Source organism: Nothoprocta perdicaria, unplaced genomic scaffold (genome assembly GCF_003342845.1).
Source record: "Nothoprocta perdicaria isolate Ctin4 unplaced genomic scaffold, notPer1 scaffold_143, whole genome shotgun sequence".
NCBI lineage: Eukaryota > Metazoa > Chordata > Aves > Tinamiformes > Tinamidae > Nothoprocta > Nothoprocta perdicaria.
Window position 1 is genome coordinate 918,990 of NW_020454572.1, and position 19,923 is coordinate 938,912.

Genomic DNA, 19,923 nt, shown 5'->3' on the forward strand with positions numbered 1-19,923 from the left:
CGGTTCTTGTTTTTACGTGTTCATGCTGTGTAATTTTGAGATGTTACTGAGATTCTGAACATAATGTGCATTTTTTTTTTTCTGTACAGATGAAATGGGAGAATTTAATAAAAAAAAGAGTCTGCAGGTTTTTACTGGTGGTGTGGGGATTCTTTTTACCGCGTTTTTACTTTTCGTTTCGGTTTTCTGTTTGTTTTTTTAAACCGTGACGCCGTTGGAGCGCGCGCAGCCGTTAACGGCTCCTCGGGGCGGGGGGCGGGGCCGCTTCCCGCCACCGCCTGGCGCGCGGGGGGGGGGGAGCGGCGCATGCGCCGTGACGCAGCGCGGCCCCGTGTGGCGGCCGTGGAGCGCGGAAGGTCGGCGGGGCCTCCCCAGGTGAGCAGCGGCCGCCGTCGCTCCCCGCGCAGCGCGGCCGCCGRACCCGCTCCCTCCGGGCTCGGTTAAGGCCGCCCCGCTGGGTGCCGGTACCGAGCTGCGAGCCCCGCGCCGCCGGGAGCCCCTAGCCGCCCCCAGGGTCGCAGCGCCGGCACTGAGGCCGTTTGCCCGCCTCGTTCGCCTTAACCCTTTCCAGAGAGCGCGCGGAGGGTTTCAGGCGCGATCTGCCCCGCTCTCCTCTCCAATCCACCTGTTGTCGGCCTGCGAGCCACCCCAACCCTCCCTTTCCTCCTGCTCCTTGGCTGCTGTCGGCTGCCACGTTCTGCGCCCACCGCTTGCTCTGCCCTGGGTTTAAACCCTCCTAGCAGGGCTGCTCCATGGGCCCTAAATAACTCCTGTYGGGTTTGTTTACACAACAGCGTTCACGTGCTCCCTCCGACCCCGGGCGCCATGTGACGTTGGCCGCTGCCAGCAGAATATTACGTATCTTTGTACATAATAACACAAGCAGGAATGTGACTCTCGCCTTCCCTTCCTAGAAGGAGCAGGTCGGAACGCCTTGCCAGGGCTTTCAGCGAAGGCCCCYGCAGCGGCCGGGATGTTTCTGCGCTTGCTGTCGGACGTGCGGTGGCGGGCGGCCCGCCCGCCGAGGGGAGGCTGGACGCGCTCCCGCCGAAGCTCCTCGAGCGCAGCGGAGCCTCATCCCGCTTCCTTGCCGGCGCAAGCGCAGGTGGTCATCTGCGGCGGGGGAATCACGGGCACGTCGGTGGCCTATCACCTTTCCAAGCTGGGATGGAAGGACATAGTCCTGCTCGAGCAGGGCAGGTAAGGATGGAGGTCTTCTCATGAGAAAGATGGAAGGTGGGTGCTTAGACCTGCTGTTCCACTTCCCATTCCCTCCCCAAGACACAAAAAGTCACAAACTGAAAAGACCTGAACTCTGAGCTTTTGCATCCATACYGAGCTTCTGCTCAACCAGTGTCTTGCTGATTTCTCAATTGGCTCTTCAGAGTTGCAGGGTGTAAAGTGCTTTYGTTTACTATGTTTTGCTTACTACTAAGTTTACTACTTACTACTTCCTTTGCAAACCTAGCCATGACTGTTACACATAGGTGTGGGAGCTCATGGAGTAGGCAAAAGTTAATTGCATTTTTTTTTTTATGTATGCATAAGCTTGGAGGAGGTTTAGATTTACATTCCMGCCTGCCTGCAGCAGTTTCAGCTGCAAGAGTTAGGATAAGTTAATATATTTTTGCCCTACAAGAAACATTGGCATTAGGAATAGCCTGAGAGCTAGGACTCAAATTTGTCTTGTTTTACTCACTGGTGGTGAGCATGCAAAAAATAAGCAAATGCAGCTTGCAAAGATGGAATATTTTAACAAAACAGGGCAACTTGGAAGACCTAAAAATCTGCATACACCATCCAGCCCCAGTGACCTGTCTGTAACTGGCCTGGGCTGGCTAAATGAAGTGTTGTGATTGCAGGAGATGTGGAGGTTATCCCATAGAAATGAGCTAAACATAGCCCTGGAAACTGGGTAAAGGTTTTCATTATCTAGACCTTGGTTTTTACAGGGATTTAGTGTTTTTTTTGTAAAACGGATTCATTAGAGTTTGGTTGAATACAAGGTAGAAAACCACCTCGTATGCTCTTTGGTGAGTTGGATCTGAAGTCTTGCTAGAGCGCACAGATCCAATCTGAAATTCACTGCRCAGCCTTTTCCAGTTGTCTAGATTTCAACTTCAGAAGTGGATTTTTGGTGTTTTCTTTAAGAAGTTTGGGAACTGTGGCATGAGATGGTCCTAAGAACTGTTTGGTCTTCTGGGAGTTAGAAGAAGCATTTACCACAGCAGCTTCCAAGGCTCTCCAAACCTGCTGGATGGAGAGGTGTTACTGTGTGGCTCACAGCTTCCCACCTGATGCTGTTTGCAAGAATCATTAGCTGTGATTTCTTGACTTTACACAGCCACAAAGGAGGGAGTGTCAAGGTCTTCCCAGCTGTAAAGAGAAGAAATTGGAAGTCTTCTATGAGACCTTATGTCTTGCTGAGTGAAATTAGCTGCCAGGCTTCATTTGCAAGGGAAGATAATCCTTATTAGGAAAGATCTTAATCAAATGACTCGCTGCACAATCTCTATGTGCATGCTGAAAGGAAAAGAAAAAAAATGCATTAACAAAAACCTAAGCATTTAATTATAGTAAGCAGATTTACCTCTGCTTCAGCTGTTTCTGTTGTGTCTAAGGCCTCAGCAAAAAGAGTACCTTTCACGAGYGATTTCTGTAGGAATATGGAGATTCTAGGCCAAAGTAACCTTGTCAGAGGCTTGCCTGGCAATGGAAAAGTGCAGGATTGCTTTAACAGCAAAAAAAGATAGCTTGGAAGTATTGAAGAGAGGTATGCTCAAATCTAATGTTTCATCTTCATCTCTTTCTGCTGCAGAGAGTTTTTAGTAGGTCTTCTGTCTTACAGCAGCCCTTTACGAAACAGGTAGATAGACAATTATTTAAGGGCAGTCTAATAAGGGAGAAGAAATCAGAGTGCCTCTCTGCACGTCACTGCTGCACACTAGGATGTAAGACCCAAACCTAAGCTTATTTTCACCCAAGGGAAATCCCAGTTTGGAAGAAGGTAGACTTGAGTATATGGGTAAAACTTTAAAGTGCTTTCTTTATAAAATTACCCAGCTTAGAATTTTAAAGTTTTAGTTATGTAACCAGACCTATCCTGAGAGGCGAAGCTGATCAAGTTCTGGCTGATGGAGTTTATGCCATTCTGTACTGTTTTCCATAGTTCTTCTCTAGGATTTTGTGCTATGGGGTGCTGCAGAGTTACCTCAAAGCCTCTCATGCTGTGTCTTCAAAGGAGTTGAAGTTTTATTGCCATAGGAAACAGACACCTGAAAATTGCTAGAACCAGTTGCTTTTCAATGTGATGATTCTCAGAGGGCTTATATATGCATTGCTGACCATGAACTTCCACTGCTGTGTTGAGTAGGTGGAATTAGGGGGGCTTCATGTGAGTGTGGCATCCCAGGCGGGTGGTCACACTGAGTTTTAATGGGAGAGCTTCTGCAGTGTGCGGGAAGCTATGGGAGCACTGATTTTACCTGTAGCAAAGGCAGATTCTTTCACATGTACAGCAAAAACTAACCTTGTTATGGGGAGTGTGGGAAAGATTTCACCTTGATCTGGGAGCAGAAGCGTCTGATTGTGGTAACTGCAGCTAATAGTTTATTCCAGGAGAGGATGCTTGATGGACGCAGGTTAACATCACACATTTGAGATCCAAAGCAGCTGTTACCAGCATCGATTAATTTTGTTTTATGCTGATCTTATTTCTATGCACAGTGCAGCAGACACCTATTCCTTASGAGGAAATCAGTGACACTTTGCGTAAGCTCCTGCCACCCAAGAGCCAYGCTGTCTGCCTTGTGGACAGATACCTTAGGTCTCATGTTTGGGGGAGAGGTTCTGGTTGGCTTTTGCTGTCAGCAAAAGTGCTGGAGCAACGTCCTTGGGAGATCTTTTTATTTCCCCCGCCGTGCCAGGCGGATGAGGCCTCCCTTGCATCTTCTCTTGCAGATTGGCTGCGGGGACTACGCGGTTTTGTGCGGGCATCGTGAGCGCAGCCCGGCCAGTGTCCATCGAGCTCAAGATGGCAGACTACTCCAACAAGCTGTATGAGCAGCTGGAACAAGAGACGGGAGTGAAAACAGGTACTGCAGGTGTCACCTCGGCCTGATTGAGGAATCTGTGGGAAATTCAAAGTGTTAATACTGAAACACCAGTGTGATTTTATAGCATCTTAGAGTTGGTGGTTCCTGTTCCAAGATGATATCCTTAGAGTGAATCGGTTGCAAAGGAAAGTTACTTTTGTGTGATCAGAAGACCAGGAGGAAGTGGGATCAGGTGCTGAAGCTGAAGGCAGATTACTTGCAAACTGTAGTCATTTCTTTTCTGTTGTTTKTAACCTGGACAAATATAGATGATTTTTTTTTCCATGGAGGCTGAAAAAGGTAATGCAGAGACTGGAGCAAATGACCCAGTTTCTGCACCAGTTTGCTTCTCCCCCCCAAAAAAAATTAACATAAGTGCTAAACATAGGCAAAACAAGATATTTTACCCCGGCCTCACTCTTGGGAACATCAAGGAAACATCGTGTTGAAATCTTCCCCCTCACCCCGGCCAAAATGCTGATATGGAGAACTTTCAGCCCTGATAAGTTTCCCGGTTACAAGGACTTGTGATATGTGACAAACTCASCCCAGGTTAATAACTGTGCCTGTAATTAAGACTAGGATTTAGCAGATAGTATAACCTATTGCAGCGGGTGTGGTTGTCACAAAATGTCCTGCTTTTAGTGGGTAAGATTTTCTTCTGATTGGGTAGATATTAAATAACATTTTCTGGTTTTGTCAGTAACCTCTCTTGTCTTTTAATTGGTAGCACGTGTGCGGCTTAATTATTTTTGTAAACACAAGCCAATGTAGGGCAATTAGAACATAAGATTAAATTGCCTTTTTGCAATGTCGAGTAAGGCTAGTTTTGATTGCGAACTGATAAGTGAACACAGTTGATCTAGGTTTTCCAGGCTCCTGCGTAATGGAAGCAATGAGTCTAAAGCAATGGGTCTGAGTTTAAAAGAACTCATGGATCCTGTCCAAATCTGACTTGACTTTGGTCATTGTCATAGGGTACCTGAAGACAGGCTCTATTTCCCTGGCTCAGACTCAGGATCGACTAATCTCTCTGAAACGCATTGCCTCATCGCTGAAGTACGTATGAGAGGAAACGTAAGCGATCTCCACTGGGCCTCGGCCCTCCTGCGGGCCTAGTGACAGCCTCTGCCTTGTGTTTTATGGCAGTGTAACAGGAATACCGTGCGAAATTATCACCCCCAAGCAAGTGGCACAGCTCCACCCGCTCATCAACATCCATGACCTGGTGGGGGCCATGTATGTGCCAGGAGATGCGCTCGTGTCCTCAGCCGACGTGAGTCTGGCGCTGGCAACTGCTGCCTCGCGGAACGGTAGGAGATTTTTCTTTCGTCTGCAGAACCCTCTCCCACRTGATAGGTGTCTCGTTTCCAGAAATGAATATAGTTTTCTGCATGAGGTTGCTCTCRGTTTGATGGCTGTGGCTGGCCATTGAAGACTGACATTGGGTGATTTCTGTAAGGTTCCTATTCTCTAAAACCCATTTTTCCCTTCAAACGGAAGCCAGATTTGATTTTTTTTCCCCCCACGTTCTGAATCTTCAGGAATATGCTTTGATAGCTCAAGCACCATTTTGCTGTACTCATTACTTACATATTTCTCCGAAAAAAAAAACATGCTTTTTTTGTCATAAATACAATCTTTAGTAGGACTTGATGAAAGTTGCACATCAGAAGAGTTTAGTTATCTGCAAAGCAAAAGGCACGGTTCTCTTGATGACTGTTTCATCAGGCACAGAGGCTTCCAGCAGTTTTGGAACTCAAATGGTAAACACTATTTGGACAACACTTTAGCACACTCAGAAAGGCTTAAAAGTGGAGCAAAGCATAGATTTAGTGACAGGGGTGAGGCTCGTTAAGCATGAAAATCTGTCAGATTGGAAGAAAAGGCCAAAAAAACAGTTGCTTTCTGTACTCTTAAGTGCCACTCAGAGTAGTGCTGCTGGGCTTGGGGTGTTTTTTATTATTATAAGACTTACTGTCCCTTGGAGAGAGGAATAAATATTTAGAGGGTAACTGTTTTTGTGTGGACAAGTTAYGGTCTTTCTTTGAGTTCTATTATATTTCTGAATACTGTCAAACGATTTTTGTCCCAAAATGACTGAGTTCCCATGAAAGAAGAAGCAGTCTTGCTTGTTCCGAGGCCTCAAACTTTTTGGCATAATGGAGTTACAATCAAAGGAGGTCTACAGTTAGAGATCACTTTTTTTTTCATGTTGTTGCTATTGGGGTGTGTTTATCACCCAGATTGTCACCTGGAAAAGGACACTGCACCTCTTCACAATCTCAATTTTTCAGTTATGAACATTTAAAGTTTCATCTATTTGTTTTACAGACAGCAGGAATCAGGAATYAGCAAGTCAAGCACAAAAATTGGCTCCTAAAAGGAAAAATCAGCTTTTAGATGGGGTTTGTTGTTAGTAGCCTGACACTTTGGCATGAACACTGCCTTTCTTATGTCCTCTCAGGTGTCCAGATTCATGAACGGACGAGCGTCAGTCATGTCTTGGTGCAGAAAGGCCGTGTGACCGGAGTGGAGACTGACAGAGGACAGATTTCCTGCCAGTACTTTGTCAACTGTGCTGGCCAGGTTGGATTATTACGTTTTTTTTCTGTCTTTTTTTTTCTTTTTTCCTTTCTTTGTTGTAGATATTTCGGTGTTTTTGAAGGAGACTTTTCAGGGGAATCCCAAAAGAGTTTTGTATTTTGCTTTCTTTTAAGTACTTTTGCTTTTCTGCTGTGAAAACACATCTGACAGTTGCTGKTTCTCATCTTGCAGCTAGCTTTGTTGTTCATATGGGGTCCTAGCAGTACAGGCATCTAGCTCTTCTCAGTTATACTTTTAGAGGCTAGCATAATGTTGATGTATAAATCTTACTTTGCTTTTTTATTGTAAGTTGACAATCCCTAGTCTTGCGTCGAGGCCCCACTTTCCTAGATGGTTTTGAAGAACAGAAACAGACTTTTTATCCCTAACAGCACAAATTCTATGTAAGCAGCAAAAATCTTCCTTTTTAAACTGGAGTTACTTTTCTTCTTTTGCATTCTAACATGCTGTCCTCCACCCCATTCCCTCTTTTCCTTTCTTATTTTTAGTGGGCCTATGAGCTGGGCCTCGCTGGAGAGGAGCACGTCAGTATCCCAGTCCACGCCTGCGAACACTTTTATCTCCTGACATATCCTTTGAAGGAACCCCTACCAAGCAGCATACCAAGTAAGGATTCTTGAGCTCTATTCCACTTTTCTTGGTGAATTATACCTGCCTTTCCAGGTGAATTATACCTGCCTTTGCAAGGACGAGGTAGGTGTGTTATGACCACAAAAATCTTTACTAAGGTCTATCAGTTCTCAGCTTGGTGGGGATTGTGAAGTGCATTCCAGCAGACTTGCTCTTAGAGTCTTCCATTAGTGGTAGGAAGATGCTCTCTCTCCTTCTTGGGAAACTTTTACTGCGAAACTGAGATTTTTCAGAATTGGTCAATTTAAGGAGGAGAGTGACCTTAACTCTGTACAGTTTTACAAGCCATCTTTTTTTTCCAGACTTGGGCTGTTGCCTTTGTGGGCTGGAGAGAGGGTGCTAGCCTTGCCACTGTGTTTTCCTTTCAGGCTGCTGTCCCCAAATGGCCCATCTATTGCTTTCCTCCAACTGAAGCTAAGGCTTTACAGTGGCATTTTGCATGTCTATGAGCTGTAGGGGCAACCAAAGCACTTGAGGTAATTGCTCCTCCTCCCCCATGGTTCTGGCTTTTGGCTCTCTTAGAAGAAAAGCTCTTGTGCTTGAAAACTGCCCTTGGGAAGTGGAAAGTTCTCTTATTTGCGCTCAGTCTTTAGGAAGAGCTTCTTGTGAGTAAAGCTGATGCTCTCCAGGAAAATCAGTTTTCTGACCAGAGGCCTGGGCTGCTTCGCTTTACTTGATTGTGTAATTTAAAAAATATATATTTGCTGCTTCTCCATATGTGTAAAAGCTACTACGGAGCATGTCAGTTGGAAATTCATACTTGCTTCGAGTTGATACCTCCTTGAAAGAATTCCTCCTGACCTGGCTGCTTTTCCTTACCCCAGTGCTGCCCACTTTCTTTGTGCAGATATTCCTGCAGCAGAGCAGCTCAGTGACTTGTGCCTATTCAAATTAGCTCTTCTCAATAAAAAYAGGGGGTTGGACAGACTTCTGGTGGTGGTAGATCTGGTCCTGGGTGCAGTTTCAGCAGAGCTAAGCCGGTCTAACRACTTGGTGCCAGACAAGTTGTGACTCCTTGCTCCTGGCAACACTGTCCTGCCTTTGGTGTGATCAGTTCTGTTTACTGTGCTGCCCCAGARTTATCATGCATGGTTACGAGGGGGGTTAATGCTGGTTTGGTAACCTAAAATGACTCCCTGAAGGTTCACTTGAGGACTAGAACAAGGCTGAAATGTGCAGCTGGGAGACTGATACTGCCCCATCTCATGGCAGAGGGCTTTTAGTTTAGCCCAGCATATCAACAAAGCKCAACAGGGTGTTTGTGGAACAGTGGGCTGAGGTATTTACCCCTCCCCTCCATTCTTTTCCCTCAACTTTTCTTTCCTCTGCAGCTATTGTGGACCCAGATGGCAGGATCTACATACGCAACTGGCAAGGTGGCATCCTCTCGGGAGGCTTCGAGAAAAACCCCAAACCCCTCTTCACAGAGGGACGGAACCAGCTGGAGATCCAGAATCTCCAGGAAGATTGGGATCATTTTGGTATGTCGGAGAGAAAAGAGCAACCTTAGTGAAATGTGACAGAAGGCTGAGTCAGCAGTTAGACTCAACTCGGGTGTGGGAAAGATGAATGTTCTCTCAAATTAATTCATCTCTTGGTTTGTCAGTATTTGATGTAAAACCCCTTGACCAAGGACTACACCAACAGCTGGGCAGCATTTAAAAACACCCACTCACTTTCAGCACTCATTTCTCCTGTGCAGGGAAGGGCTACGTAAACTTTCCAACATTGTTCTGCCCTCACATTTGATTTTTGACTGTCAGGGCCACCTGCAGCTGCTCGTGTGACACTGCCGATGAGCACTGGTGGCCTGCCATGTGGCCATGGTATTTTATTTCTGCAGCTCTCTCCAGCAGTGAATGCCAACTGTGTTTACATTGGTGTAATTTTTTTTTGCTTGACAGCASTTTATGTTGTTGCTTTCCAGATTTCATCATGCCATTGGCAACAGGGTGGTTTGTTATATTCCAAATGTTGTCTTTTCCTTTAGATTGATGTCTTATTTTCCTGTCTGAAAGGTGCCTTATTGATACCATAAGCAGCTCAAACTCCAGGGTGATGGGGCAGAGCCAGACTAGGATGCGCTTTTGTGCTAATATCTGCTGAAAGTTTTTAGATTTATAGATGACAGCAGGCTTGCTTCGTTCAGTTTTAAAATTGCCTGCAAAGAGGTTTGAACAGAGAGCTGGATATAGGAACAGGTTTAACGCTGACCCCTCTTTTTTATCAATAAGGAAAAAATAATCCATACATTCTGGCTGTTGCTCTAGAATTTTATGCATGAGAGGGAAGAAAAAGATGAGGTCAGAAAGGCTTTCTGTTTGTAACTTCTTAGATTGTGGGAAACATGATTGTTTTAGTGCTTATGTGTGAAGCAGGGAAGTCTCAGTGCTGGATGGTGAGGGCTTTTGTCTAGAGTRTTATGCAGAGGTACTTCCAAACAAGAAAAACGAAGCTTATCCCCTTACTGTGAGGCTGTGAGGGGTTGCAGAAGGCCCTTTCAGGCCTGACAGAGCAAATTGGCAAGGAAATGGAGGGAGGAAAAAGTGTTGCATGTTTGTGTGTGTGTGGGGGGGGTGTGAACGATCTTACCTTCACCTTACAAAATGAGGGACTTTGAGCTGACCTTGGGGTTATATTAGTTCCCTGAGATGTGGACTTAGTAGCTGTCAAAGCAAATGGCATGTTGGGAATTGCCAGGAAGGGACCCAAAAAAGAACAGAAAACCTTGTTACACCACTAAATGCAATGCTTGGTTTGCTGGATGCAAGGTGGTGTCCCAGGCTCCCTGGTTCCGGAGGGTATCATGTTACTAGAAAGGCCTTGAGAAAGCCCTTGCTGTCTGTCCTGSTTTCCCATTTTGTCCTGCTTTACACAGGCTAGTTTGTGTCCAGTGTCAAGAGGAAGGCGAAATAGCTSAAGTGCTTGGATGCTGAAGGAGGTGACGTTCTGTCTTGTCTGTCTGTCTTGGGCACTAGAGCCACTTCTGAGCGCCCTTCTGCGCAGGATGCCGGATTTGGAGGCGTTGCAGATCATGCAGCTGGTGAACTGCCCCGAAACCTTCACCCCAGATATGCGCTGCATCATGGGGGAGTCGCCCGCCGTGCGGGGCTACTTCGTCCTGGCCGGAATGAACTCGGCTGGTATCTCATATGGTGGGGGAGCAGGCAAGTAAGTGGTTTATACTATTATATATGTGTAAGTAAGGTTTTAATGAAGAAAAGAGGCTGCTCAGATGATCCTTCTGTGTAGACTGTTCTGGTCAGTATTTGAGACCTGTTCTCTGCTACACAAAGAAGACTTTTTTTGTTTGCTGCTCGAGTGAAGGAGGGGGACAGTTACYACAATCTGACTACGTTCTCCTGTACATATCCTAAATCTGCATTCTCCTGTCCTGTACACCTGTCTTTAGGAGTCACATTTCAGAAATCATGTTCCCCTTTAGCTTTTTATTGGGCTGGAGCCCTTGGGGCGTTCAGGTTGACACTACAGTTAATTTCTTAGAAAACAGGGTCGATCTGATGTCACCGAAACACTACSCATGCCACATGAGGTGCTGCCTATATCCTTAAAGTCTGTCCTCTGCCACTGAGCTAGGGATGTAATAATCTCCCAGGACAGTCCAAGTCCTGTGTTAATTGTGCAAATAGTGCACCTACTTTGGCAGGCATAGAAGCGCCATCCAGCAACAACGTGACTTGCAAAATGGTCATGACTTCCTCTGAGTGTGATTTGCTTTTGGCAGCTCATCATCCCTTTTGTCATGCAGACTTCCCAACAAGCTGCTTGTTTTTCATGAGARATGCACTGTGCGTTTGTTTCTGTCCGTTGCCTAATAGCTGAACTCACCGGGGAAGGAAATAATCATTTTGCTCTCYCAGAATAAAGTGCAGAGAATCTTTGCAGGGAGTTTCTCTAAGAATTAGAATCGCTTTTGAAGGTAAACTGGTACTTGTCCATGTGTTGCTACAGCCTCAAGATAAGCAGCTTAGCTTGCTGATGTACCTTTTAATGACCACTTTCAACCCCCTTTGTTTTTCTGTTTACTGACTGTGAACAGATCCTTCTGCTCTGCTTTGGTCTGAGCTGCCTTTGTCCTTTAGCTCTGGAGCATGCCTTCCTCCTTCACTGCTAGAAGTGTAGCTAGACATAACTTGGCTGGTACCTCGTGCTGAAATGAATGCTGTCACTGATGGTTTGTGGCTGAGCCTACACCAGGTACTGAAAAATGACAAAGCAGTCGGCCTCCTAACTCCAACTTAAGCGTGCGCAGYGCTGCCTTTTGTAGCGTGGCCTGAGGACTTGACAAGGTGTCAGCTGGGCTCCCTGTCTGGTCTCTGGCTTCGTTTACCACRTGTCCTTAACTTCCTGCTGCCCTGTATGTTATCTGCTAATGGGAGATTAGTAATTTGGATGTCTGGTGGATGGGTTTTATAAAAGGGAAATCTTCCGGATTCTGCCAGAGGTTAGAAAATCATGTTAGTTAAGTTCTCTCCCTCCTGCACAAAATTCTTATGTCAAAAATTGCCTTGCTTCTGGGCTTCAAACCTAGACTCCYGCTCCTAAGATAGCGAGTAATGTCTTGGTCTTATTTACTTCTCCAATCAGGTACCTGGCAGAGTGGATGGTGAATGGTTACCCCTCGGAAAACGTCTGGCCTCTGGATTTGAAACGTTTTGGGTCTCTTCAGAGCAGTCGCACGTTCCTCCGGCACCGCGTGATGGAAGTAATGCGTGAGTGAGCACCCTCCGAGTTGTGCAGGGCTTGCTGCACTGCCTGCCCTCTGTCAGTGCAGCCGTGCTAAGAACCATTTCCCWTCCTCCTGGCCTCCCTTGTGGCAGTGCAGCCTGTTCCCAGGAGAGAGGGAGAGCTTGGTCTCCTTGTTAGCAGCGTTCTTATTAATCTTTAATCTTAGGGAGGTGCTGTTGGTGCAGTGCTTTTTTTCTATTAATTCTAAATTTCTTATGAAGTCTAAACAGTAAAAGTGGGTTCGGTTGAAATCACAGAGGTTGAATAAAGCTCTTAGAGTAGATATATCCAGGAAACAAAACTCTCTTAGGCTTTGACCTTACTCRCTTTTCAGTAAATCCGAATTCTCCTAACTACAGAATCTCTAGCTTTTACAAGGGAAGTACTGTGTCCAGTTTAGCTGTTACATTGCCATACTCATTCATACCTCCCTTTACTCACTTTCCCAAGAGTAGCAATTCAAAAAATGATAATGTAATTAGTTATGAGGCAAAACCAGTAGAAATACCCAATAAGAGTTATTGGGCTATCTCATCTTCAGTGTTTTGACCTAAGGAGACTTAAGTACTGTCTCAACATTTATGAAGAAGTGTTCAAGTATCCCTGAATACTACTTCCCAGTAGCAGCGAGGGAGGACAATAAATGTTTATCAGTGTAATTTTTTTTCTTAATATTGCATATTAGGTGGAAAGGTACAGGAGCCATTTGGAAAAGGTTAGAATGAGAAAGAGCTGAGCTGCCAGTATTTAAAGAAGCTGACTTAGGTGATCCTTGCAGCAATGGGCTGTCTGCCATAGTGCTGGTATTATCAGAGTGATCAGAGGCTGCTACAGTGTCTCAGTGCTGTCAGTGAAGAACCAGGAATAATTGATATCAGTCAGCACAGCTTCATGGAGGAAAAAGAAAAAAGAGTTTTGTTAAGTTATCTTGACAGTATTGTCATGAGGCCCCAAGTATTTGTTGACTGTAATTGTTTTGTGCGCATAGCCTTGCTCTGGTTTCCAATAACTATAAGATCAAAACAGGTTTGCTGGTTTCCAGAAATAAAAGAGGAAAGTCAGAATTGTTTTGAGGGAATTTCATTAATTGCTCAGTTACGAACAAATATCTTTTTAGGTAATTTAGAAGAAAAAATAGATAAAAATGCTTTTTTTTTTTTTTCACTTTACCTAATGGTGGATTCTTGTGACTATTGCAGCTCTCATTTGTGATCTGAAAGTTCCCCGTTGGGACTTCCAGACAGGCAGGCAGCTGCGCACTTCACCATTATATGACCGTCTGGATGCCCAGGGAGCTAGATGGATGGAGAAACATGGATTTGAGAGAGTCAAATATTTTGTCCCCCCTGGGAAAGGTGAGATCATGTCTTTGCCTAGTGCACCCATATTGGTCTGTGTGAGCTCTTAGTTCATGGAGTTTATGAATTGTCCCTTTGATTCTTCTTTACATTAGATCTGCTGGATTTGGATCAGAGCAAAACCTTTTACAAACCAGATTGGTTTGATATTGTGGGTTCAGAAGTCAAGTGCTGTAAGGAAGCAGTTTGTGTCATTGACATGTCATCTTTYACTAAGTTTGAAATAAGCGTAAGTACCTAGGAAGTGACAAAGCACCAGCCCCTCAAAGGCAGCCTTTTCTTTGCTATCAGCAGCTTTCCTAAAATGCCACATGTCCTGCTGAGGATAGAAAGAGGAAGCCAAGCTGTATGACCAAATCCAGGTTATACCACAATACTTAGCAGGGATTTTTTTTTTTTTTTTTTCTTTTTTTTTCAATCTAGGACTTTATTTTGTAGAAATACCAGCTTATTTAAAAAAAAAAAAAAAAGAAAACAAAAAAGATTGACCTTTCTCAAAGTTTCGACACTGTCACCACTGTATGCTATTAAGCTTGAGCCAGCAATGTCACAGCTATTATGAATTGAGCGCTTTTGGGCCAAAATATTTTGGTGCCATCTTACACTGCCCCAGTGACTCGATGTTGCAGAGGCAGCTTGTCTGACTTTTCCATTTTGGTTCCTGTAGTCCACAGGAGACCAGGCCCTGGAGAGCCTGCAGTACCTCTTCTCCAACGACCTGGACGTGCCGGTCGGGCACGTTGTGCACACGGGCATGCTCAACGAGCAGGGTGGTTACGAGAACGACTGCAGCATCGCGCGCCTGAGCAAACGCAGGTACCTGTGCGCACAGCTCCGCTTCTCACCGTCAGCCTTCTGCTGCCAGGGCCTCTGAGAGCCTCCTCGGGAGACCCACTAGCTGATTTATCCTCCTGGATAATCTTTGGCTTCAAAATAAAGCCTTGATTGTTCAGGTGAACGCTGCATCACTATTATTGGGAAAAATACACCTTTTTCTAGTACTACAAATAGATTTTTGCAGATTTTTAGGCCTTCAAATGTTTCTCAAATGTGAAAAGGCAAATTGTTTTCAGCATTAGAGGTGACTAATGTATGTATTTGAAATGCGGAGWGAATGTTTGCTTATTGGCTCCTGGGCAGTATTCCCGTTGGATTTCCATGCTGGAGGTGCTTCTTGATTAATTCAACTTGCACTGCAGTGTGGTTTCTCTGATTCTTAGCTCTTTCATAGTTCATGTTTGTATTCTGTATGCAGGCTTATACGAGCTAATCGTTAGACTCACTGTTTGGAGCTGTCTTGGCAATTTAAGAAAAGTGTACTCATTCTAAAGACTTTCTGGTGGTCCAGCTTAGTATTGGTTTTATTTCGCCAGTCCATTTTCTATGCATGTTTTTACTACGGTGGTGGGAAAAATATTCTCCTTTTTAGCCTGTAGTGCTAGAAACAGCTTTTCTTTCTCTTCCTCTTCTATCAGTATTCAGGTATTACTTAAAAGTGTCATCCTACYCTGTGAAACCCTCAACTTTCCCTCTTTTAATCATTTTTGCAGATGTATTGTCTGTATTGATAATATGCTGTAGCTCATAGTTTGTATGAAAGACACTGTAGAAACTTGTACTACAAATATCTGTCATTTCAGTGTAACAAACACAATTCTGTTTTGGGAAGCTGTTAATAATAGTCACTATTGTGTATGAACAGATTTTTGCTGAAACAAGAAATTGTTTTGAGAATTAAGCTCTGTTTTGACTGTTAGAGTCGCCAGAGCAGCCGCTGGTTTGGAAGAGCTGCAAGATACTCCTGCAAAATGCTTATGGCTTTTGGGCCACCCTTGGCTCTTCAAGAAAACTTCCTGCAGTTCCTTCTTAGTGTTTTTGTCCCCTTTTTCATTTGTTGTTGCTGAATGTTCCTTGGTAAAGAATGTAATGAGGCAGTTTGTGGCTGTCAATTCACTGTACCCTGGTTTCAATTTTTCTATTACAGCTTCTTCATGATTTCCCCTACTGACCAACAAGTCCATTGCTGGTCCTGGTTGAAGAATCACTTGCCCAGTGACAGCAACCTGACCGTGGAAGATGTGACTTGGAAGTACACGGGTAAGAAATCACCAAAAGCAGACCTCCTTGTGCACCCCGAAACCACCATTGGTGCTTTGTGCCTAAGGCCAGTTAATTGTTTAAGGTATCTACATGGTGCTTGAGTGTCTTTCCCAAACAATTGGACAAACCCAGCCATTCAGACTCTTCCTCCTTGTCCATCCTGTCCATAAGACAGTTTTCCTTTCCTGCAGACTGTCAGAAGAGTCTGACTGAACCCCACGACTCTCACCTTCATTCTCAAATGTAAATATACCTATTATTTCAGTAAATGGCATGAGCTACGCTGCTGCCCAAGGAGCAATAGAAATTGGGGCAAGAATATATGCGAGTCAGAGACCAGGTAAGACCTCTCTACTCATCCTAAAACCCTTACCTTCCTCTTCCTAGCTCTCAATCTGATCGGTCCTCGTGCTGTGGATGTCTTGTCAGAGTTGTCATATGCCCCAATAACTCCAGAACACTTTCCCTCTCTCTTTTGCAAGGTGAGTAACTGTGCCTCCTTCCTCCTCACCCTGTTAGGTGTTTTGAAGTGTGGGTGGGAGAAGGGAAAACTTTCAATGTTGGGCAGTCAGCAGTGTATTTAAAACCATACACATTTCCTGCAGTTAGTTGAGCTAAACGCACTCACTAGGCTCACTTTCTGAGCTGCTTCCCTTTAGTTTCTACTTGCTAAGCATACAGGCAAATGCAAAATTGTTTTAAGTATTCAACTCACAGTGGGCTTGGTGCTGTTTGATGCCTTGGCGTAGTTCATGCAATCGGTTATCAAGTTATCAGTGCAAGAGGCAGCTGGGATCAGGGACTGTGGAGTCATTGTCTCCTGCTACGTTAAAAGGCTGAGCAGATATCTATTCCATCTCTGTCTTGCCTTTAGAATACAAGCTTTTGTCCTGGCCTAGTTCAGAGGCTTCCTGCTGAGTGTCATGAAGAGATTATGAAGTCTGAATAATGCGATACCACTGTTTGCATTCTTAGATGTAAATTCTTTGCATGTAAGCCAGTGGTAAATGGCAGTGAGGAAGGGGAAAGGGCTGCTCGGCGTGGTCTCTGTGATGGATTATGCTGCTTCTGGATCTCAGTGCTGTGTTCCAGCGTGGATGTTTTCACCCCTCTGCTTCTGCAGGAGATGAGTGTGGGCTACGCGAATGGCATCCGCGTGATGAGCATCACGCACACGGGAGAGCCTGGGTTCATGCTGTACATCCCTATAGAGGTAAGAGCTACAGCTGTGAGTACTTCAGGCAGTTCTGGATGTGCACAAGGAGGCACATTGTCAGAGTTGGCTCAGGATATGAAAGTTACTAGTTTAACAACAGGAGAGGCCAGGCGGGAGGGTTTCCATGTTCTGTGCAGCTTGCTGGCTGACCAGACCTGCTGTGCTGCAGAGGCAGGACGCAGTAACAGCAGCGGTGGCTTCTAGGACCCTCCTCTCTTGCCTCGTGTTTCCCTGCAGTGCTGTGTTTTACTCTTCCCCCACAGTACGCCCTGCACGTGTACAATGAGGTGATGAACATGGGGCAGAAGTACGGGATCCGCAACGCTGGCTACTACGCGCTGCGCAGCCTGCGCATCGAGAAGTTCTTTGCCTTCTGGGGCCAGGACCTGGATGCCTTCACCACTCCCATGGAGTGCGGGCGGGAGTTCCAGGTCAAGCTGGAAAAGGTACAGTGGAAACCTGACACTGACTCCTGTCGCGGAGCCTGCCAGYGCAGCAGGCATGGGCAGCTCTTTATGAAATTTCATGGAGCAAAAACCAACTTCTCTCCTTCTCCAGAGACCTTTAAAACCCGCTTGGATGCACTGTGCCACGTGCTCTAGGTGACCCTGTGTGTGCAGGGTGGTTGGACTGGATGATCTCTGGAGGTCCCTTCCAACCTTAAGCATTCTGTGATTCTATGATTCYTCTTCCACAGTGGTGTTTGATGAAGTCAAAACAGGGTGGACACTAGGGATAGCAATTCTGTTTTCATTAAGCACAGAACCTTGTAAAGTTGTGTCCTGCTTGGTTGTGTTCGCAGGTACCATCCCTCTCGCTTGCTTTTTTTCTCCATTCTCATTTTGCTTTGTCTGGTGCAAATATTGCTTGTATTAAAGAATTCAGAGAAGCAGGTGTAATGGTTAGGGCTGTTACTGTTTTCCTATAATGCTTAAAACTCAGTATTCTTCTGGAGTCAGTAATATGGTGAAAACTAAAAAAAATTTTTTTAAGGCCCACTTCAACCTTAGATTTTGATAACTTTTAACACAGTTTAGCCTCTGGAACAAAAACCAGTGCTGGAAAAGCCCTTGGCTGGGTTTGCTGGTGTCGTGACCAAGCATGAATTTCCAAACTTAACTTACCTTGTGTCACACAGCAGCAACTGCTGCGGTCGATGTTCCTTTCATCAGCAGATGCTTCCATCTCTCCCTAGGGAATGGAGTTCCTTGGCCAGGAAGCCTTGTTAGAGCAGAAGCAGCACGGTGTGTACAAGCGCTTCACCATGTTCATTCTTGAGGACCACGACACAGACATGGACCTCTGGCCCTGGTGGGGGGAGCCCATTTTCCGCAACGGCCGCTATGTGGGCAAGACCACGAGCAGCGCCTACAGCTACACCCTGGAGCGCCACGTCTGCCTGGGCTTCGTGCAGCACTTCGATGAGAAGACCGGAGAGGAGCTCGTGGTGACAACTGACTTCATCAACCAGGGCGAGTACGAGATCGACATCGCTGGGCAGCGCTTCCAGGCCAAAGCCAAGCTCTACCCCTTCAGCTCCCTCTTCACGCAGCGGCGCCGCAAGGAGGAGGTGGAACTGAGTGGCTACCAAAGGGAGTAGGGCTGACCCGACCCGAGCTGGAATCCTCTGCTGTCATCTCGCAGTCCTTCTCCTCGTCCCGTATTTCTTTCGTCTCCTCTYGTCTTGCGACTTTTAAAACTTTTCCAGTGTGTTCCATTTTGTACATTTTAGAACTTGTAATTTTCAAGCTTTCTCCACTTTTTGCCCTAGCCATCCCCCTCCTCCAGCCCTTGGCTCGCCAGGCTCCCCCGCGCTCCGGTGGCTGAAGGGCAGTGCGGAGCGCGCGCCGGGAAGCCTGTGGAGGAGCGAGCACCAGGGGCCTTTGCCTTAGGGTGATGGGAAGGGCTCAGGAGAGGCCCTGAGGACCGTGCCCTTTCCGTCCCCTCCATGGCGGAAGGCCGGGAACAGCAGGCACTTCCCACCTGGAATTCAGGTGTGCTGTCCCCACGGCTGATCTTGGTGCAGCCTCACCCTGCAGAGCGCTCGGCACATCGGCCCGCGCAGCCATAGCACCATCAGCTACCTCACTGGCACAAGGCATCGTGAAGGGACGGGGCTCAGTGTGTCCTGTCACCGGACAGGTTTGCCCAGCGTTTCCTTCGCTAACAGGGAGTCACATAGAATTAATCATCAGGTCGTTGAGGTGACAGAAGTGCTGGTAAGTTTGTGGTGTTGTTACCATTCATACTGTTTTTATTTTTTTTTTTTTTTGCGTGAGGCCACTGAAACTAAGTGGATTCCTATAAACATCATTGAAGAGCAACACGTGTAACGTGTATCCTTAGCTTATCTAAGGAAATGGAATTTCTGGAGGTTTTATTAGCAGAAAGAGACTGTCTAACGAAGACAGATGTTAGTCTTCGAAGTGAGTCGCGCTGTCAAAAGCTGTTTCTGTTTCAGCTGCGCTGTCTCTTTGGGAACTCCCTCTCACTTGGTTCTTCTGTGTGGCTCAGTCGAGCCCATCTGGTAACGGACATGCAGCAAACGCAAGTTTTGTATAAAGCTTAGCTTAGTTTGGGGAACTTGAGCAGCAGGAGGGAACAGCATCTTGTGTTTTCAGCTGTTTGGGGCTATCTTGAAATTAGAGTGGCCTGTGGTGCTGGGAGTACTGCAAAAAATACTGCTTTTTCTGGGAGCCAGAAAGCATCTGCACGAAATTGTCTCCTGTTTCTATCCCCAAATCTATCACAATTCTATCCTCTTTCAGCTTCTTACATGGGACATTGCTGTACCTTCCTCACCCAGGGAAAGAGGTGAGAGACCAAAGCAAGAGTTTTATACTTGACACTTAGAGTGTATCTTAGCGCATCCATTCAGATTAGAGATTATCGCTCATTCGTTGTCCCTGGTGAGGCTCTTTAGGAGAAAATAAAGCATATCTCTGAATCAAACTGAGATACTTAATGCAGCTAATGGAGAGAGCTCTTAGCTGAAACTTTTCAGTTTGTTCTGTGGAGGGTTATGACTAGTTAAGAGCAAATGGGGAAGAGTTAGGGGCGTGTTGTCCACTAACCACCATTTGCTCTTGAAGTCGGTTGCAACCAGTCGTGTTCCTTGTTTTGCTTATTACTGTGTAGGTGCCTGTGAGTTCCTATTATAACTCAAATA

At 45.8% G+C, this 19,923-nt stretch overlaps 1 protein-coding gene across 2 annotated transcripts; it reads left to right on the forward strand.

The window, feature by feature from the left end:
* The first annotated feature begins 900 nt into the window (after positions 1-900).
* Positions 901-19,707, forward strand: PDPR (pyruvate dehydrogenase phosphatase regulatory subunit). Of its 2 annotated transcripts, XM_026034387.1 has the most exons (17): positions 901-1,200; positions 3,961-4,094; positions 5,072-5,153; positions 5,244-5,407; positions 6,562-6,683; positions 7,190-7,307; positions 8,663-8,812; positions 10,310-10,502; positions 11,940-12,064; positions 13,280-13,435; positions 13,534-13,667; positions 14,106-14,254; positions 15,423-15,535; positions 15,926-16,020; positions 16,662-16,751; positions 17,018-17,200; positions 17,950-19,707. In XM_026034387.1, exons 1-17 carry the CDS (start codon positions 974-976, stop codon positions 18,352-18,354), a joined length of 2,640 nt encoding a protein of 879 aa, XP_025890172.1. In that variant the 5' UTR covers positions 901-973; the 3' UTR covers positions 18,355-19,707. The 2 variants fall into 2 exon arrangements, with proteins under 2 accessions (XP_025890172.1, XP_025890173.1); XM_026034388.1 differs by lacking the exons at positions 901-1,200; positions 3,961-4,094; positions 5,072-5,153; ... (3 more) ...; positions 8,663-8,812; positions 10,310-10,502 and adding an exon at positions 10,537-11,549.
* The last annotated feature ends 216 nt before the right edge of the window (positions 19,708-19,923 follow it).